Genomic DNA, 20,732 nt, shown 5'->3' with positions numbered 1-20,732 from the left:
TTCCTTTATCTTATGCCTATGAATAGCCTTACAGGTCTTTGTTGCATCATTTCCTAGCTTTGTGTTAACCCCCTAGCAGAGAAAAATTTTATTTAAATCCAAACTTTTTGTACACTGCATTTAAAAAAATTTGAGAGGCTATACGAAAATAGTCTGTAATTAATGCAACTCAGTTGCTACTTAAAATAGGTTCATAAAATCGCTTCCTTTCCAAGGAAAGGAAAGGTTAATGCCTACCCCTCTTGCTGCCCACTGGATTTTTGCAATGGACACAGTTCTAGGCTTGTGGGACTCTTGGTCCTCTGCTGTGCTGTGTCGTAGCTTCTGCTGTTCTGCTATGTTACTACTGTGTCCTGTAGTGATGTAGGGGTCAGGAGATATTCAGTGAGTGTAGCATTTGAAGACAGCAGTGTGGGAGGGGTAAGACCTAACCCTTTTTTACAAAGGAGAGGTTTTTTTTACTTTCTATTCAGTAGTGATAGAGTTGCTTTAAAATTAATTGTGCTGAAGATATAGTATGGGTAGTGTTGACTAAAAGTTATTATAAGGTAATATTTTAGTTCACCCCCTTTAAATTGCTGCTGCAACCATCCAAAAAACCCAAACTTCCAGCTCTGGGGAAAATTTCCATGTCCCAAACAACTAATTGCCCAACACTTAGCTCCATAAAAATCTGATGCAAATGCAGACTTCCTTAAAGTCAACGTTTGCCGAGGATTTTCAGGAGCTATGGAAGTACGCTGTGGTGAGGAGTAAGCTTTGTTGCAGCACTTTATGGCTCAATTCAACACTAGACTTGTATTTGATATCACCGGGTCCAGTTTGATTTAAAGGGGAATTATCTGCTTTGTTTTCTATCTTATTGATAATGATAAATATTTTTCAAAAGGGAAAAAAAACTGCCAAAAATTGAATTTAATCGCTACCAAACATATTTTACATTCCAAGCTTTTGGATTACCAGTGCTCTTCATCAAGAGTATGTAAAACATTTGTAAACCAATGTGACAAAGGGTCTTCAATGCACCAGAACCTTGCGAAAAACATACGTGTAAAAAAAAAAAATATTTTTTAACCAATCCAAATTATTTACCATGTTGCTGGCTAACATAGTACAATATTATTTTTTGTCTGAAATGGGAGTATACTATTTTTTGGGTGAACACATCAGGGAACAGCTTTTAACGTATTTACTGTCATTTGATTATCTCTAAGCATCCCAGAAAAAAACGAAAGGCCGGTGGGGAAATGGTACTTTAGAAATATTTTTGTCTTCCTAAACCCTTGGCCTAACAACTTACTATGAAATTGTAGGTTTTTGGAGGGGCTTCCTGGCTGAGCACAGCATTAGCGCCAGTGGCAGAGAAAGTCAGTGAAGGGCACTGTGCAAGAACAATTCTTAGGGTACCCCCGAATTCAACTACATCACAAGTACAAACACTTGGAAATATCAATAAATGGGTTCAGACAATAAACAGGAAATGTTTGACCAATTATCCATATATCAGTGGAATTAAGGAGGTGCTTGCCACCTAATAAAATAGGAGGAAGGTGTGGGCTGGGCATCATAAAAAGGCATCCAACTTTGTATTAATGGTTGGGGTTTCATTTGGTGGATGTGATACATGTAGGTTATCTACAGGGAGATACCTGCACATGTTCAAACAGGTGCCCTTATCTGCCAAGTTATTCATTGCTGATAGTGGTACACTTGTTGTACTTTGTATCATTTACTTTTCTCCGTAGGGGAGGGAAGGGTCTAGTTGATATTGAGCATTTAAGACAGTTATCCACTTTATAACAAAAACTTTTTTTTTTTAAGCTACAGCTGCTTGAATTGGAAAGATTTATTAGGAAAAAAGTCAGGACTGTGATATCAGTAATTACAAATTTCGATTTTTTTTTTCCCACAGATGTTTCAGTTAGCTTGGCAGTATAATTTTATAATTTTTATAGAAATCATGATACTTCCCCTTTAACAGAACTGTTGCCAACTGTATCTGATTCTATTTAGAAAACAATTGCAGTGTTTTTCATTTTTTTTCCCATTCTGTACATTTGTATAGACTAAGAAGCATAATGAAGATTGTGCACAGTCTTAACATCAGTCACAACATCACCCTCATCAAAAAATACTATCCCATTGAATTGTTCAGAAATATCTTGCTGTATGCAACTATTTTATGTATATATTTTTATTGTCCATTATTTTAATGGTTCCTCGTTAAAGATGCACTGTATTGTTAAGTACCCATTGTATAAACTGTCTTGTTCCTGAGGGGGTTTGCCTCAATACATGTCTGTTGCACCCCTCACTAAGACAGATGGGAAGCCAATTGACTTTTCAGCAAACGTTTTGCTTTACTAATTTATTTGTTTTAAAAATAATATAATGCAGAGACTTTGAAAGTTTTGCTGCTAAAAGCTGTACAGGTATAAACCATTACAGGGGGTCATTTGTTTCATGCTCCCCATTATAACAAATGTGAAGTTCCAGCGTAATACCTCTTTAATGGAACATGCTTCATAGTGAGGCTGTATTTTTTTTTTTTTTTGTAATTTAATTTTAATGTTGTGGTCTGCTGTGGACTTGTATATATCTACACTCTCTTTTTTTTTTTCGTTGAATGTAAATGTTCATTTTTTTTTTTCTGGCAACCTGTTAATCTGTTACCCCGTTTTTTGATTTTTTGAAAAATATATTTATTATAGTCTTGTCTGTAAAAAAAAAAAAAAAAAACACATTCTAGATGCCTAATGTCACAATAGAACTCGCAATTTTCACAGCCTTATTTGGATGTCACCTAGCCAACTTGGTCGGAACTAAAAATAAAACCATCCTATGAATTATGAAGATTCAATAAATCTGTTTCTCCTTTCCTCTTTCGATTCATAGGGTTTCTAAATCTTCTACTTTTTCTCTTTCCTTCTCTCTTCTTCTTCACTTGTCTTGGTGCGGGGCTATGCCTTCCTCAGCGATGATACCTCCTAATATCGCTGCATGTATGAGAAATGACAAGCTCGGAGAGCCTTGCATCTACCTAATGGGCCAAAATCAAACTACGGTTTGTAGCTAAGTCAATCCTAGGTGTTTCTGTGCTGTGGCCTAATAATTACCCTTTGCTTGTGCTTTGCTAAACTTTCTACTTGTCCAGTAACTCATGAACACACTACATTTCTCTGATCCACACATGTAAGTACAATACTGGATGTTTCTGATGCAAGCCCTGTGAATCCATCGCAACCATATTCCAAAAAGTTTGCTTGCAAGCTTAATGTCTGGCAAGTTTTTATGAAATCAGTATGGTGGCAAGCATGGTGGCCAGTCTTAAAGATGCAATTCTACCAGTTTTGTTGTTTGACAAAGTGAAGTGTGAATTTAGCCTTGTTTTTATGTCTTTATAGATTGAGCAAGCCCTTAGATGAGCAAAAAGTAGCTGTACAGTTTGTACTATGTTGATATAGGTAAAGCATGCTATGTTTTACCCTAAACTTGCATGACATATTGACAGTATTGTTTCTTGATCTAGGCTACAGTGTATTGGAAAAATTCTTAGGTGATCAAAATTAAAATAGTCCCGAGATCACGTGAATGAAACTTCAACAGAAAAATGTTGACAGCAGATAAGTTGAGTAATAGAAGTTGGGTAATAGGTTAAATCATACTAGAACAGACGTTTCCTAGGATTTTAAAAAGGTATTTGTCATTGGCAAGTATAAGCTGGTGCACTACTGAAAGCTTTAAAATGAACCATTCATTTATGGACATGTGTAGGAATCTGAATATCTATTCCTAGAGTGACTGACAATTCTATAAAAAGCAACCTAAAAAGAGGACTCCTAATATATACCTTTCCAGCAGATGGCAAGGCCTCACTTGGCTCCTGTGCCAGGAGAATCATCAACATCTGACACTCTCCATTGTGTCGGATTCCTGTTTCCCCACTACGCTCTGTGGTTCCATCTGCCAACACCTACATCACTACAGGACAAAGTAGTAAAATAAGTGCTGTTAGAATGAAACCACAGCACACACTGAGTGACCAGGCATACAAGACACCTGGAATATTCTCCACACTGGCCACCAGAAAGTAAAATATAAAGAGTCTTTTTTTGGAAATTTTTTTAAGTAACGGTTGCTTTATGATGCTAATATTGCAGCCTTAAGCCTCTTTTCTGTCACTTCTGTTCTGACAGGGAACGATTAGTAGTGAATGATCTAAATCAGGTGACCCTTGAGAACTAAGACTGCATTATTACAATAATTCAAGAGCAAGGAATCAAGAATATTACAGATGCCTATCAGTGACTGGTTCTCTTAAGGGGAAATTGATTTACTGCTAGATGTAAACATGATCATTTTATTCTACAAATTACCCTACTCCGGGATCTACTTATTTCCTCAAGAATGGAATTCACCACCAAAAGCCTCATGATGCAATAAATGATCCAGACAAAAGACCCAGAATTACTCTTCCAGAAACATTGGTATTACTGCAGTACTAATGAGTACTGTTATAACTTTTTAGGGCAACAGAACTGTTACATTGGCAATAAAAGGTAGTTTTAAAAACCAACATTCACTAATGCAGGCATTCAATAAATACATTTGTCAATAAATTTAACAGGCTTCAGTTAATACTTCTGCTGACTGCATTAACAAACGTGTGTTGCATACACTAACTAAAGGGATAAAGTCTTTTTTTTTTTTCATGTATACACAAAACTAATTTTATTTTTCCTCTCCAGAAGCCAGCAGTGACAGGAACAGCCCCACAGCCAGCTCACAAAATCTTTCGAAAATGAACACTTTGCCATCAGAGAGACATCCCATGCCATTGGAGTTCAGTTACCCACCAAATACCCACAAGTCATTACAGCATGAAGAAAAACGGATTCACATCAAAGACCCTAAGGGCAACAGGGACTACAATAGACAATATAATGACCATCACACTTGGAATGGGTCCTCTAAAAATTATTCTGTACAGAGTGGCCGAAGGGAAAGGTCTCCCGAGGCCAGGCGGCCAAGGCAAGGGGAAAGAATGGCAGTCAATGGACAGAAAAAAATGTCTCCTGACAAGAGAACTGATGGGACAAGGAGTGCTGAAGACACTTTAGAAAGGAAAGAAAAAGAACGTCATGAGAGAAGGAGAGACGGTTCTTCTCAAAGAACTAGGGAAAGGTCACCTGTGCGAAAAAGAGATGGGTCACCCACCCGTAGAAGAAAGTCTCTGGATCGCTTTATGGATCAAAGAAGATCCCCGGATCGAAGAAGAGAAAGTTCTCCTGAACGAAGAAGAGCAAAGTCATCTGACAGAAGAAGGGAAAGATCTCCTGACAGAAGACGGGACCGCTCCCCTGAAAGAAGGAGAGAAAGGTCTCATGAAAGGAGGAGGGAAAGATCTCCAGACAGACGAAGCAGAGATCAAAAATCCAGCAATCGAGACCGGGATGATCATAGTCTGAAGTCTGATACTATGAAAAATGCTAGACATCCCCCAGAACAACGGAGGAGACTCTATAAGGAATGTAGCACAGACCTCAGTATCTGATCAATCTGATGTCACATTCCAGCCTTTCCATTGGGAGGCTTTCATAACAAAAATTCTTTATAGTGTCTTAGCACCCAACACGTAATGACCCTGTACTACCATGGAAATGTTTTATGCAGATGAAACCTTACTACAGAGTGTTGTGCCTGATGTATATTAAAGAAAGTATTTTTGATGTATCTTTTTTTAAGTTATTTGCCAAATGTAAACCCCTAAGGGATATAACATGCTCTTCAAGGAGGTATTTTATTGACTTTGTTCACTTTTGAACTTTTATTTCTTACATCTGTAGAACATGTTCATGGCACTGGACAGTAAACTGTAAGATTTTTTTTTTTCCTCATTTTTGGCTAGGCTTCATCATCAAATTTTTTTTTCTGACTGTTATCTGAATTGACAACCGATGTAATTAGAATTCTATAGGTCGGTGGTAAGAAATTATGAAATGTGGAAACAATTGTGAAGAATTTTGTATCCGTCTAACTGATCTAATGGAGGATAATCAAGACTACTATTTCAATGAAGGAGATAAATAAGCACACTTCAAAAAAAGCTATGTTACCGGATCGCTAGATGGGCCTGCAGTAGATTGGTTAAGACATTAGCTGAAAATACTTGGCAGTTGCCGATTACATAGCATTTCAGAGACTAGCAGTCTATTAGGTTAGAGCAGTGATCCCCAATATTTTATAACGTATAGCACAGAGCAGGTTGCAAAATTGACCTGCATGTCTGTACTGCACTATACAGCCACTAACAATAAACCAGGTCGGAGATGGGAATTATACCAAATAGCCTTCCATGGGCACTTAACAAGCTCAAGTGTTTAGAACCACTAGACCTCCACAGGTCCTAATTCAAACAAAGGTCTGTTGTGCAGATATAAAAACCTGAATTTTTGAACCTTGCAAGAAAAGCACAAAATGTTTCTATTGAAATTACAATCTTTGGAGTAAGGCAGCTCTTTTGCTGCTTTCCAGAAACTGAAGTATTGGTGACCTAAGTGAAATATACTAAAAAATATCAACTCTTGAGGATCTTTTCGTTTTTGAAAAATTTGGATCCTATGCCAACCTAATAATTACAAAAACCTATCAGTTTCCAAGAGGTTGCCAGTTTGCCATTAGGACTAAAAAGTGGCACCCTTGCTAGAAATATCAACTAATTAGAAGCCTTTAGTAACCTATTTTCATTTCAAATAGTTACATAATACAGAACTAGCTTTAAATCTTAGCCCTGTAATCAGAGGAAGCCAAGATCAATATCCAATTGGGCTAGTAACATAGGTATCCCACACACCACTGGTTGGAGATCACTGATCTACAATAGTCTGCTGTCCCCTAGTTTAATGTTATGGTCAAGATGGGCGAACCATGGTGCTCAAATGGAAGATGTTGTGACATGCAGGTCTTGTTGCATGGCCCATTTCTTTTATGTATATATATATATATATATATATATATATATAATCTAGGTAACTAACAGCAGATGGTGTCACAACTGCTGCATATTTTCAATCTAACATATTGCTTTACTGCCTAGCTGAGCCGAAATGTCTGCCACTTCTCCAAACATGCCACACTTACAGTGCATTTGTACATTAAAAAAAAAACAAAGAAAAAAAAACATACTGACGTGAATGAGCGTTGCAAGTCTATCACTGTTGTTGCTATGGTACTGTACAAAATAATGGCCAATCATTGTGTGTACAGAGGTGAAACTGTAATTATTCAAGCCTGTTGAAATAACAAAAAAAGCTTTTTTTCCTTGTATAAAAGATACTTTATTCTGAAAAAAAATCATGAGAGGAATGTGATGTGTTTATATTTCTGAGAATGAAGAAAAAATTATGAATCAGGAATATATTTTAATGTAAACTGAATCAGGTATGTAAAGGTGTTTTCTTTTTGGGAATCGGATGCCATCGCAGTGACCTGGAAGTGTTCGTTGCTTCAAGATTGGGACTAGATTATGGCATTTGTGGACCTGCTTGTCAAGTATAAAGCACTTGTATCACTTGTATACATTCTTCAATGGTCATATCTTGTACCCAGTCTATGGTGTTATTTTTTAATTTTTGATTTTCTTTTTGTCTTGAAGAAAAAGAGGTTTGTGGGCCAATCTTTGTTTTGAAACACTATGCATAGATCTATTTGACACTGTTCATAACACTGCTTTATTTAAACCTATGGGAGTTATGACATTGATTTGATTGAAGGTGATTGACTTTGCAAATACAGGCTTCCTGACATGGGGCAATACACAATGTATGTAGCTAGACAAGCAAGTCTGTGAATGCTATTTTTATTATAAATAAAGTTTTCAATACAAAATGTACCTTTTGTCTTATGAAAGCTGAAGTTCTGCATGTAATTCTTATCTTGCATATGAGCGGATGAAATTAAATGTGCTGGTGTGCTGGTTATGAAGACATTTGAGTGATCTTCATGAATTTAAAGTTGGATGACCAGTACTAGCAAAGAGTCCGGCTAGCTCTACATACTCTTAGGGCTTGTGTTGGTGCATTCAGCTTGCATCTGAGTTTAGTTTGCAATGCTTCAAAGAGTTCCATCCAAGTTCCTTCAACGGTGCATCTGTCATGCAGTTGACCATTTTCTGAGCTGCTTTTTCAGTACCATTGCCATGCATAGAGATAAACGGTTCTGAAGTAAGCAAAGTTTATGTACACAGGCCCCTATCAAACTTGGGTTTCCACAATGAAGAACTGGCTTTTCATTTTAAGCCAGTCATACATGGATCAAAATTTGGCCAGTTCAGCAGGGACCGGATGAATTTTGATCCATGCATGGGCAGGCTAGTTGTACACAAGTTAATCTATGTATTGATTGACTTGTGTACAATCAGCCCATTTGGAGTTTTCCAGAACAATCCGTGCCATAGCAGGCAATACTGGTCATTTTATTCTAATGGTGGGGAAGGCACACTGTTGTCAGAATACAATACCACAGCAGTAAGGATTCTCCCAACCACATCAAATGTGTGCACAGGGGAATTGAATATTTTTTTTTTTTTCGTTCAATCCACTCTTCTAGAGTTTTCTTTGTTTTCCTCCAGCTCAGGATTTAGAGTGATTGTAAAGGTTCCCTGCTGGCACTCCTGGTTCCTCCTCTCTTGCTGTTGCTCCCTTAGGAAACCGATTCCCATGGGGGAACTCCTGTGGGTTCGCTCCCGAGCCCCGCTGCTGCGTCCATGGACACAGACATTGGCCCCGTCCCCTGATCCCTCATCACTGGAGTTGATTAACTATTTGCCAGATTCCTATCAATCTGCCCAGGTAGGAGGGACAAAGCCAGGAGAGCCGCAGCTCTAATGCTCAGTACTGGATCACAATGGGGTCAGCTATGTATAATAGGGGTGAGGGGGAGAGTCTGTGACCAAGACGTTTTTTTTTTTACCTTTAATGTATAGAAAGTATTAAAGAGTAACTCCACTTTTGTTGAGAAAAAACATTCCCCTCTGGGAGATCTACATACATTACAAGATTTTAACAACCTTTGTTGCAGATTTGGTTATTCTGAAGAAATCCCTGTTTGTTCATCTGTGCCCCTGTGCTAAATGGGTCTAATGGGAGTGGTTTCAATAATTATCAATCAGCTGTGCACCTGCAATTGAAATTAGAAAAGCAACAGAGAATTTTAATGTTTTTTCTGTGGGGCCCCATCGCACAATTATGGCCCTGGCTGACATTGAGCCTTAAAGTGTAACTTTGGGCAAAATAAAAATAAAAAATGACAATATATAATATGGTTTGTCACTTTCATTAACACTCGTTTTTGTTTTTCTGAACCCCTCTTCTGCCTACTTTTCCCAGTAGCAGAACTGTGTATTAACTGTTGATATAGCAGGTAGATTGTTTTTTTTATTTTTTGACATTGCAGATTGTTTTGTAAAGAAATTGCACAACAGCATTGTTACACTGGGGACAGGGTAGTCGTCTATGGATGTGTAAGTATATATTGAATTTTAAGAGACATACAAATTAAAGCCTAAAGCAGGCCATGGGTGATGCGATTTTCTTTTATTCTTGCAAGAAAGATAATTGTTCAATTTCCCCCATCAACACTGCTGACTGTGCTCCCATGGAGCTGTTATGTTCTCCCAGTGTGGGGGGTATACACAGTGGTAAATGACAGCCCACTCCCTCCTTCCTCCTCCAAGCTCACTAACCGGCTAAACACAATGGGGACAGGGTATTACATCTTGATTGATGTTGGCTTTACCTCCCTAGTATTCAAAGAGCCAGGCTGGAGGGGTGTGACCCAGCCTGTGACTGACAGAAATCCATTCACACCATGTTATCTCCACAAAATAATAAAGATTTAATTTCAAGTATATATTTGCATGCAAATATAAAACTGTTTATTTATATTTATGTATTTGAACCTCCTCCTGCTTATATTTTCCTGCAGACAGGCTGGGAAAGATCTGGGTCATGTGACCGCTGTATATCACATAGGAAAAAGGTACTTTTTTTAAAAAATAATTACAGTGCCAGAAGGAACAATGTAAATTAAACAGTGTGTGTTTAGTATCACTTTAACTTCAGTTACCAGTTTTTTTTTTTGTTTTGGAAAGTTCAAAGTAAACCTGAGTGTATCCTGGCTCAAATAAAGATATTTACTGCAAGAGAAGTGATTCTTTTAAATCAGCTGATGAATCTATATAGTTGTCTGAGGACTTATGAATTATACCTGGCTCAAAAAAAATAAAAATAACTGCTGCATAAGACAACTTTTTAAAACGGACAAATCACATAAGAAAGAAAAAGGCGGGACTTTTAGGCCAAAAAGGAGGGATGATCACAAATCGTTAAAACAGTATCAAACTTTTTAAAACTGTTACCAAAAAATCTTGGTCATCCGGAGACTCATAAGTTAGTCTAGTTATCCTTTAAACGGATTGAAGTGGCGTCACATATGGTGTATGTTATAAGTATTATATCTGTTATTCTCTGTTAAGATTTAAAATATCTGAGATTGCTATAAATTGGTATAGCCTTGGTATAGCCTACAATAGGCTGAGGGTAAACACAACAAATTTTTTTTTAAATCACTTATTTGTTAGTAATTAAAAGACTTAAGCAATATGAATAAAAGCTGACCTGTTGTACGTAGTGTTTGATTTATATCTTTGTACCTACTACAGTTGCTGAACAATTGGCTTTTATAGGAAGTGGTAAGTCCATGGATCAACAGGTAAACGGGATCAGCAGGTATTAAAGCTATGGTAAAGGAGAAACCCAGAAAAACAAAACTGCTCTGTTAATGCAAGAGGCTGGCTATATCATTTATGGTATTTTTAATCTTGTTCATAGTTCCACCATAAATAGAAAAATGAGTCTGTCCCTAAAGCAGACCAAGTCTAAAAGTAACTTGGCATAACTCCAAGGGTGGCACCTCAGCATATCCAAAATATTTTTTGTAAAAAACATTTTACATCATGGACAATAATATAAAAATTTGGATCCCCAGCACTTCCTATTCCAAGTTTCCATATATATCACTGAAGACTAATGCCATCTAATATGTCCAGCCAATCCATGGTTTCAGATTTGTTGTATAAAACAAATTGCACTGTTATTGTGAGCTCTAACCTATCAACTTCATATTTTAAAGAAAGAAAAAACGGAGGAACTGCTTTTTTTTCCTGACCTCCTACATTAGGTGTGCATTTAGCTATAGCAGAGTTAGAAAAATTTTCTCCAAAGATAAATTGTAGTTATCAAGACTTAAAGCGGAGTTCCGGCCACAAAGTTTTTTTTTTTTCAATAAAAATACCCCCGGGACAGTCAGGGCTAGTACATTCTACAATGGATAGCCTCTGTACTGTCCCTGGTCGCACTTACCTTTTAGAAGAAATACTTACCTTGAAAATATCTTCTCCAGCGCTGCCATCTTGGATGTGGGCAGCTGAAGCCAGCGCGATCCTCTTCTGCGTCCTCTTCCATGTCCTCTTCTCCCAGAATGCGCCTGCACCGGCCCCGCTCGTCACTTCTGGTGAGGGCACGTCATCCCTCCACAGCTTCTGGGCATGCCCAGAAGCTGTTTAGCAGGGAATAAGGCGCCGCACCGGAAGTGACGAACAGGGTCGGTGCAGGCACATTGATTCCTGGGAGCGATGACGTTCAGCTCCCAGGAATCAATGCAAAGAGGAAGTGACGGTGCGGGTCGCGGCAGCAGAGGGAGGAAGTGGAAGAAAGGTGAGTATATTTTTCTTCAATAACAAGGTAAGTAAACAAAAAAAAAAAATCGTAACTATCCATTTCTTTTTCAGGTGACAAAAAGCAAGCGGATGGCCACAAAATCGATTATGTCAATTTTGTGGCCGGAACTCCGCTTTAAGACAAGAGTTTAAATGTTGGGGTAATGTAAGAACCTACACAAAAAGCCCCTATTTTTCCTTTTTTTTCCCGTAAGGAAAAGAGAAAGCAACCATTTTAGCTCCAGAAGATTTACCCTCCCTCATGACCAGGCCATTTTTTTGTGATATGGCACTGTGTTACTTTAACTGACAATTGCGCAGTCGTGCGACACTGTACACAAATAAGTGTCCTTCCCCCCCCCCCCCCATAAATAGAACTTTCTTTTGGTGGTATTTGATCACCTCTGCGTTTTTTATTTTTTGCAATATAAACAAAAAAAGGCCAACAATTTTGAAAAAAAAAAAACAATATTTTTTTACTTTCTGCTATAAAACATATTCAGTGAAAAAAAAATCAAATTTCTTCATCAACTAAGGCCAATATGTTTTCTAGTACATATTTTTGGTAAAAGAAAAAAATCCCAAAAAGCGTAAATATAGGTTTGTGCAAATGTTAAATCATCTACAAGCTATAGGATATATTTATGGAATTTTAGTTTATTTTTATTTTTTTACTAGTAATAGCAGCACTCCGCGATATGTAGCGGGACTGCAAGATTGTGGCAGACAAATCGCACACTGACACTTTTGACAATTGTTTGGGGACCAGTGACACTAATACAGGGATCAGTGCTAAAAACATGCACTGTCACTGTACTAATGACACTGGCTGGGAAGTGGTTAACATCAAGGGCGATCAACGGGTTAACTGTGTGCCTAGGCAGTGTTTTTGTACAGTTTGGGAGGTTCTTTTACTAGGTGAAGACATGAATCGATGTCCCTGCTTTGCAGATACATAGGATCCATGCCTTCCCGACTGACAGAATGGCATTCTGCCCCTGTACCGAACAATCAGTGGATGCCAGCGGACATCGAGTCTTCAGTACCCGCTGTGTATAATCACAGCAGAAGCGAGCCGGCGGCGGCGTGCATTCGTGTCCGCTACCCGGAAGTGCAGGATCACGTACGTTAAACTGCTACAGGGCGGTCGGCAAGTGGTTTAAAGAATCTAAACCCAAGAACAAGAATGTATTATATTGATGTTCATCAGGTTTATTTTTGTTTTTTGATGGGATGATTGCATTCGTTTTCTTTTTCTCAGTACACTAAAAGTACAAAAAGACCTGTTGATCCTGCCAGAATTCATATTCCCTTGTTACCTTTTGTGAACTGGTCTCTCAAATAATGTATCAACCTTTCCAGCTATCTTCTGTGAATTACAAAAGTCTTTCGCCCTATATAATTGAGATGAGAAGAGCAGGGGGTTTGTAGTCCAAATTAGGAGAGCAGACTTTGGTGGTAATGCTGCTGAGCGCCCCCATGAATTCATTACAGAAAGTGAGCAATGTCCCCCTAAGACTGGGCAGGTGAAAATAATGGAAAATACCCTGTTAAAGAAATTAATGCAGCCACCACATCTAAAGACTGCGATATACTACATTTTTGTTTTTAAGTTTAGATCCATTTTAGTGTTAAGATCATTTGTTTGTAAGAGAATGAGAACATTTATAAAAAAAAACTTGGTATGAAGACCAGTATAACAAAGAAAAGATACCTGTGTCTTTGGAGTTTCCAGTGCCTCTTGTAAAGAACGATAATTTCTGTTGTACTGAGCCATGCTTCATTCTCACCAGAAGGTAATCGTTAGCCTAATTCACAGTTGAAACACATATCAGGGCTGTTTAAATGCCAAAACGTACTTATGCCTTCCCATCCTGTGCTGAGAATTACAAAGTCCTGCTAGACAGCACAGCCATATTGGTGACCAGAGTTCTCTGTGCTGCAGTTGTGTAGTACTGTTTGTTCAACTCCCCACACCCAGCCTGTGATTGAACAGTAAAGGAGGAGCAGCATACTGACAAGGTAATCCCTCTGCTTACTCTTCCCCTTTTGTCAGTATATAGCGGGGTTGGCAACCCATTGAAAATGATCTACCTGTTGACCGTGGGCAGGTGACGGGTAGATCGTGAACACATCCCTGCTTTGCCGTTCCTTCCCCTAAGATCCCGCCTTTCTCCTCCTCACAGGAGAGCAGGAGGCAGCACAGTTCTGGATGAAGGGCAGGAGTAGGAACTGCCCCAGTTAACCTTTTAAATTGGTTGCTAGAACACAGGGCAGTCCTAACAACCAATCACCAGCTTAGTACTGTGAAAGGTTAACTGACAGCTCCCTCCCTCATCCAGAACTGCGCTGCCTCCCACTCTCCACTTTGCTGTTGTACTGTGTGTAGGGTAGGAGAGGGAAGCTAGGACGCTGCTGTGTGTCTATGTGTGTGTGTGTGGGGGGGGGTGATGTTAAGGGGACAGAGGACACTCCAATGGGGTGCCGTGGGGGGGGGGGGGTAATGTGAAGGGGACAGAGGACACTACAGTAGAGGGGTGATGTAAAGGGTGTGTGAAGGCAGAGGGACGAGGACATTATTGTGGGAGGTGGTTTATGTGAAGGGGTAGAGGATACTACGGTGTGAGGGTGATGTGAAGGGGGCAGAGAACATTACTGTGGGGGATGATGTGAAGGGGGCAGAGGACAGTACAGGGGGGGGGGGTAATTAAAGGGGATTAGAGTACACTGCTATGAAGGGGCAGAATACACTGCTTTGAGGCAAGTTGTGAATGGGACAGAGGATATTACTGGGGGGGGGGGGGGGGAGTGATGTGCAGGGGGACAGAGGACACTACTGTGGTATGTTTTTTTAAAAAGGCGCCGCATCCCAGGGATCTTTTGGCTTCCTCCATGTTGTTCGGGTAGGTCCACCTCTCAAAGGTTGTCTATCACTGGTATATAGTACACTTCCAGCACACCTGATTGACTTGTATTTCTAACCCTTCTCTCTCTATCCTTTTTTAGTGCACAGGGAATTAGAGGAGGCTGATGCCAAGCTAATTTTAGCTGCTTATACTGTACCTATTGCATTTAAAATATATTTATTTTTAATAAATGCATGATAGCATCATACGTTTTTTTTCCCTTAGTGATCCTGCCACTAGCACGATCTCTGTCCTAGGGAGACACTCAACTCTACTTTACAGAGGAGCAGTGTGGTCATCATAGGCTTCTCTCCTACTTTTGGACTACAACCACCCCAACTCATACATAGGAAGAAAGTGTTCTACAGTTAAGAAAAGCTGATAAAATTGTTTGAGATGTTAGCTCAGTGCAGAGGAAGTTGCAAGGACACTCAAATTCTTTCAGAAAAAATAGATATTTTCTTAGCCGGAAAAATGAAAATGCAGCCGCTCGGCCATTATCCCAGCGAGCCCATTCCCCCACCCCCCCTCCCCCCGTAGCCTTCCGCTGCTCTGCCCGGGAGACCCGAGCAACTGGCCTGCCCGTCCGTCGGCTGGTTAGAGTCCCGAAGCCGGATTCGGCTTCGATCAGGTCTCTGATCATGTAACCCAGAAGCAACGTCATGAGGTCCCTTCCGGTTTACTCAGCTGCCAATGGCGTTGATTTAAAAAAACTGTCAGTGTTCAAAAATGCAAATTTCGGCGTTTTGAATACTTTGAAGTGCAGTGGAGGGGTCGGGGTCTTTTAGATCCCAGATCCCTCCATAAAGAGTACCTGTCACTGCCTATTACTGTCACAAGGGATGTTTACATTCCTTGTGACCGCAATAAAAGTGAACAGATTTTTTTTTTTTTTTTAAAACTGTGCCCCCAAAGAAAATGCATACTTAAGTCGTGCTAGCAAATGTAAACGGTGTTCAAATCACACATGTGAGGTATCACCCAAATCGTTAAAGTGAGAGCAAATATTCTAGCAAAATACCTCCTCTGTAACTCTAAACTGGTAACCGTTAAAAAATGTTAAAGTGTCACCTATGGAGATTTTTAAATTCTGTAGTTTGTCGCCATTCTACGAGTGTGCGCAGTTTTAAACTGTAACATGTTAGGTATCTATTTACTCGACATGACATCATCTTTCACAATTTTTGAAAAAATTGGGCTAAGTTTACTGTTTAGTTTTTTTACATTTTGTGAAGTGTATTTTTTACCAAAAAATTGTGTTTGAAAGACCGCTGCGCAAATACCGCGTGACAAAAAAATATTTCATTTTATTCTCTAGGGTCTTTTCTGAAAAAAAATATATATATAATGTTTAGGGGTTCTAAGTAATTTCCTATCAAAAAAACATCTCTTGTCAGAAATAGGCTTGGTCCTTATGTGGTCAGAAAAAAGCCACATTATTTATTACTTTCTGCTATAAAATGTATCCAATAAAAAAAAAATAACAAAAATCTAATTTCTTCATAAATTTAGGCCAATATGTATTCTGCTACATGTTTTTGGTAAAAAAATAAATAAATAACGCATAAGTGTATATTGATTGGTTTACATGAACGTTATAGCGTCTACAAACTATGGTATATGTTTTTGGAATTTTTTTTTTATGCTAGTAATGGTGGCGATCAGCAGCTTATAGCGGGATTGCAGCAGACAATTGGATGCTTACTGACACTTTGCGGGAACCAGTGACACTAATACAGTGATCAGTGCTAAAAATATCCACTATCACTGTACTAACGACACTGGCTGGGAAGAGGTTAAGCATCAATGGCGGTCAAAGGGTTAACTGTGTGCCTAGCCAGTGATTTTGTGACATGCGTGTGCTGCTTTTACTAAGGAAAGAAATTAATTTTATTGCCTGCTTTTGCTGGGATACATAATCCATCCATAACCTCCTTTCAGAATGGAGATCTGCCTTGTTTACAAAGGAAGATCTCCGTTATGTGAGTATAACACTGTCCCCGTAAGGCTTGCTGTATGACTTGTTGGGCCTCCTATGATTATCAGCACACAGTCACTTTGGGAACAGTTTACGCATCCCTCCTTACTCTTGATGGCTCGTCACATAATAAACAGTCCAGGGGTATTGGTTTTTAGTGTTCATTTTGGAACTTGGATGGGAGAAGGGAATAGTGGGATAGTCCAACTGTAACTATTCACAATGGATAAGGACAACTCTTACTTGGCCTCGCCAGGTTGCTTGTGGAAGCAGCTGCACTGCTTAATCCATACTGCCACGTGTATGGAAAGGGTTAAGTCTCCTTGCTCTTTTCTCTCCAGCAATAGACTTGGTGAATCTACATTATCTTTGGGACACTCACTAGCATCCCCTTTATTGACACCCGTCCACTGACTCTTCTAGCTGTGGGGGGGGGGGGGCCTTCAGGTCAGGCCCCTTGACACAGATCTATACTCACTGTACTGCAGAATCAGATCCTCCAGTGTCTCCCCTTTCATTCAGCTTCACCGGACCTCTGGGTTCAGTTCCTCACTAGCACTCTCCAGGCCCTCAGGTTGACTACCTGAGGCCGCATGGCACCGCTATAGAGGAGGAGGCAGCCGCGCCCTCCCCCAGGGACTCCGCTATCCAGCCAAATGGCCCAGAGTAAACCTTTTGCTCCGTCAAATCACCAGGGCTGTATCAAACGCCTGTGCACTCATTTGTCAGGTTTCCTCCCGCTACCCAATATGCCTCCCTATTGGACCAGTATGAAACACTCTGCAGACAGAACGAGTTGCACCTAAGCACAATGAGCAGACATCACTAACAGATCCTGCCCTCTGGTAGGCAGAGAACAATATAGATTTACCTGCAATCCTTCTGGTAAGCTGACAGGACTCAAAACTATACTTTCTCTCTAGCACCTACCTAGGAGGGTGCTACATCTGTTTTACCAACAATTAGTGCCAGCGGACATCCAGTGCCCAGGACCTACAGATCGTCTTCTGCTGTGATTAATCACAGCAGAAGCAGCCCGCTGCCGGCGCTCGTGTACCCCTTGCAGGCGGAAGTGACGAATAACCTACATATACAATAAAACCTTGGATTGCGAATAACTTGGTCTGCGAGTGTTTTACAAGACGAGCAAAATTTGTTTTAGAAATTTTAACTTAAAAAATGAGTAATGTCTTGCAATACGAGTAGCAACAGAGTAGAGGCCTGCGGTCACCCTGGGTACGATTGTAAGTACTGCGATTTAAAGCTTGACTTCAAGCACTACTTCTGTGAGATTTGTAACGATTTGATATGACTTCAGTGCTGCTTCAGTGAAATTGGCTGTCCATGTCACAGGGAGGAACAGTGATGTTATGAACAAAAGTTTAACTAGCAAAGGGTTAATATTTGACTTCTTTCAGGCTCTAGTAAGAGAGGTGTCTCTTAAGTGTAGCAATATGGTTACATTTTATGAAGGTACAACATTTAGCAACTCACCTGGTTGATGATTAAAACAGGCACATCGACGTATGCAGGCATTCGGGGTAAAGCTGTCCACATAGATCGTCCTCCGTACGGCCATCTCTCACCACCGTCAGTCTGCAATCATGACCGGGAAGACTACCCTGCAGTAGAACGACCTGGAAGCGAGGCTTGAAGCGCTCATGGAGCGCAGCATAGAAGGGATAATGTCAATGGTGGCAGGCCCTCTCTTTTCTTTTATACTCTGTAGCTCCTGCTGGATTCTGCTTTATGTATTCCCCATTCACACTTTTTTTTTTTTTTTTTTTGCGGTTGTGGAACGAAATATCTGAGTTTCCATTTTTTCTTACAGGGAAAATTACTTTGATATACAAGTGCTTTTGGAATACAAGCAGATTTTTTTAATAAATTATACTCGCAATCCAAGATTTAACTGTACGTAATCCTGCGCAGGAAGGCCACCGTGTAGCAGTAAATATGCTATAGGGCAGTCTGGAAGTGGTTAAGTTGGCCTTGTCTAGGTTCCCATTGAACCTTTCTATCCCCATAGTGTATAGATCATGCCCTGGTCAGCCATCATCTTGCCCTATCACTGATGGTGCTCATCCTAAATTTTGCAGAAGGACCCAAAAGCTTCCTTTGTTCCCAACAAGAGCGTGATTGAGCACTTGGTTTGAGAAGTATTACAGTTTGTTTGCTGGCAGTATGTATGCTCTAGGGAAAATTACTTTTCAAATTACAATTTTTGTCCTCTTATCGATTTGTTGGCTGTTTCTTTGGCCTGATAAGAGGGAAAACATAAAAGGAAGTGTCTTGAATGGAAGTTATATTTCACCAAGGAGCGACAAGGCAAAACACTCGTTCAAAGATATAAACCTGGATGCTTTTATCCTAATATTGCTTTTATTATTGCTCACTAACAGGCTGTCTGCAAGTAATCGATAAAAACTCCCAGCAAGATGCAATAAATAACATGTAGAGTTATGCGCTTGGCTTTGCATTTGAAGAGGTTGAATGACTACGACAAATATATTTGATCACAGCTTTTCTTGTTGGATAAAATCACAAGCACATTTTAAAAAGCAATTTGGCCAAACAATAAAAGGTACAAGATGAAATGCATAAATGTTTTAATCTGTCAAAGATATGTAAAACAATGGAGGTGCAGTGCCTAAAGAAGGAGTTTCACTTGTTTTTTTTTTTTCTGTATGTCTCCTATTCCCCAGGGGATAAAGTATATGTAGCACTGTGATAGACTCACCCAGGACAGAGGCAGGACTGGAGGAGACTGCAGGCTAGCCTCTTGCCTATTGACTATGGGCCTGGCTTTTAAAGGAACACTACTCTTTAGAGGATGTTTCCCCAGGGGATTCGAGGAGTGGTCTTGTTTCTGATTGAAGTTCATGTCTTCCCAAAACACACAGACTCTGGGAACTTGAGGTTCCATATCCATTTGGGGCCTCTATGATTCAAACCAGCAAATGACTGTAGATGTAAATGTAACCCGCTCAAATCACTGGGGTTCCCTGCCATAATTTGTTTATTGTACGTAGGTCGTCTGCTATAGTTTGTTAATAAAGCAAAGGAATCGTCCAACAAGAACGGCCAACAAAAAAGATTCCTACCACAGTGCAACTAAAATAACGCTACCACACCTTAAGTATAGTTAGCACATAAAATAATAATATTATATGATGCTAGCTAATATTAGCAATAAATAACATAAAAACAATAAATTTCCCATGCAAAGAAAATTCAAAATGCAGCGCATCAGAAAAAGTCCCAGAATGTTGCAATAAGCATGAGATACAAGTGCATAGGTGTAACTGTATACAATTCCTCTTCGTGACAGTCCTTAGATTTACACGCATGCATATGCCGACCACCACACCACGTGAAGGGAAGGGTGATAACCCCCCAAGGGGTGTTCCTTAATAACCAAAACGGGGGTAGGAGTCCATGAAGTAAAAAAGTAAAGGGACCATAGCGTAAAACCATACATACTAAGCTTTATTAAATTCATATAAAATGTTTCTGGGCCAATCGTGGGCTTTTAAAGCCCAGTTCCTGTCCCATTGCATTTTGGGCGGTTCTGGTGGCTGAATTCCAAACTTTTACCGCAAAAAGTTTGGAATTCGGCCGAATTACGAACACCCAATGCTCAGGTGGAACCGATGGTCGACCCGAACCGTTCGATCATCCCTACTGATCACCCGATGCACTCCCCAATGCACTGAACACCCGAGGAGTTTCCTTTCATGCGTGCATACTCAGCTTACATGTGAGTGTAAATTTTATATGAATCTAATAAAGCTTAGTGTGTGTGGTCCCTTTACTTTTTTATTACATGGACTGCTACCCCCGTTGTGGTTATTGAGGAACACCTTCATATACAGCTGGCTGAGAGATTGGCCTGATACGCTTTATATTACCAGGCATCTGGAAAGTGTTCACCCCTTGGGGGGTCATCACCCTTCCCTTCATGCTGTGGTGGTCAGCATATGCATGCGTGTCCATCTAAGGACTGTCACAAAGAGGAATTGTATACAGTCACACCTATGCACTTGTACTAATTACCTCATTTTTATTGCAA

General features: G+C 39.8%; 1 protein-coding gene across 8 annotated transcripts in view; it reads left to right on the top strand.

Annotated features, from left to right (window-relative positions):
* Positions 1-6,099, top strand: part of MAGI1 (membrane associated guanylate kinase, WW and PDZ domain containing 1) — a gene marked incomplete at its 5' end in the record, with an annotated part of 797,934 nt that extends 791,835 nt beyond the window's left edge. For 6 of the 8 annotated variants that reach the window (XM_082266002.1, XM_082265998.1, XM_082266000.1 and 3 more), the window contains one exon: positions 4,749-6,099. In XM_082266002.1, the coding sequence (XP_082122128.1) occupies positions 4,749-5,554 (806 nt within the window). In that variant the 3' untranslated portion in view covers positions 5,555-6,099. Of the gene's footprint in view, positions 1-2,975; positions 3,065-4,748 lie in introns of all 8 variants that reach the window. The other 2 variants (XM_082266004.1, XM_082265999.1) reach the window with 2 other exon arrangements.
* Between the last annotated feature and the right edge of the window lie 14,633 nt (positions 6,100-20,732).

Source organism: Pelophylax lessonae, assembly GCF_965119305.1.
Source record: "Pelophylax lessonae genome assembly, chromosome: 8".
NCBI lineage: Eukaryota > Metazoa > Chordata > Amphibia > Anura > Ranidae > Pelophylax > Pelophylax lessonae.
The sequence above is the reverse complement of the archived record's forward strand: the minus strand, read 5'-3'. Positions and strand labels throughout refer to the sequence as shown.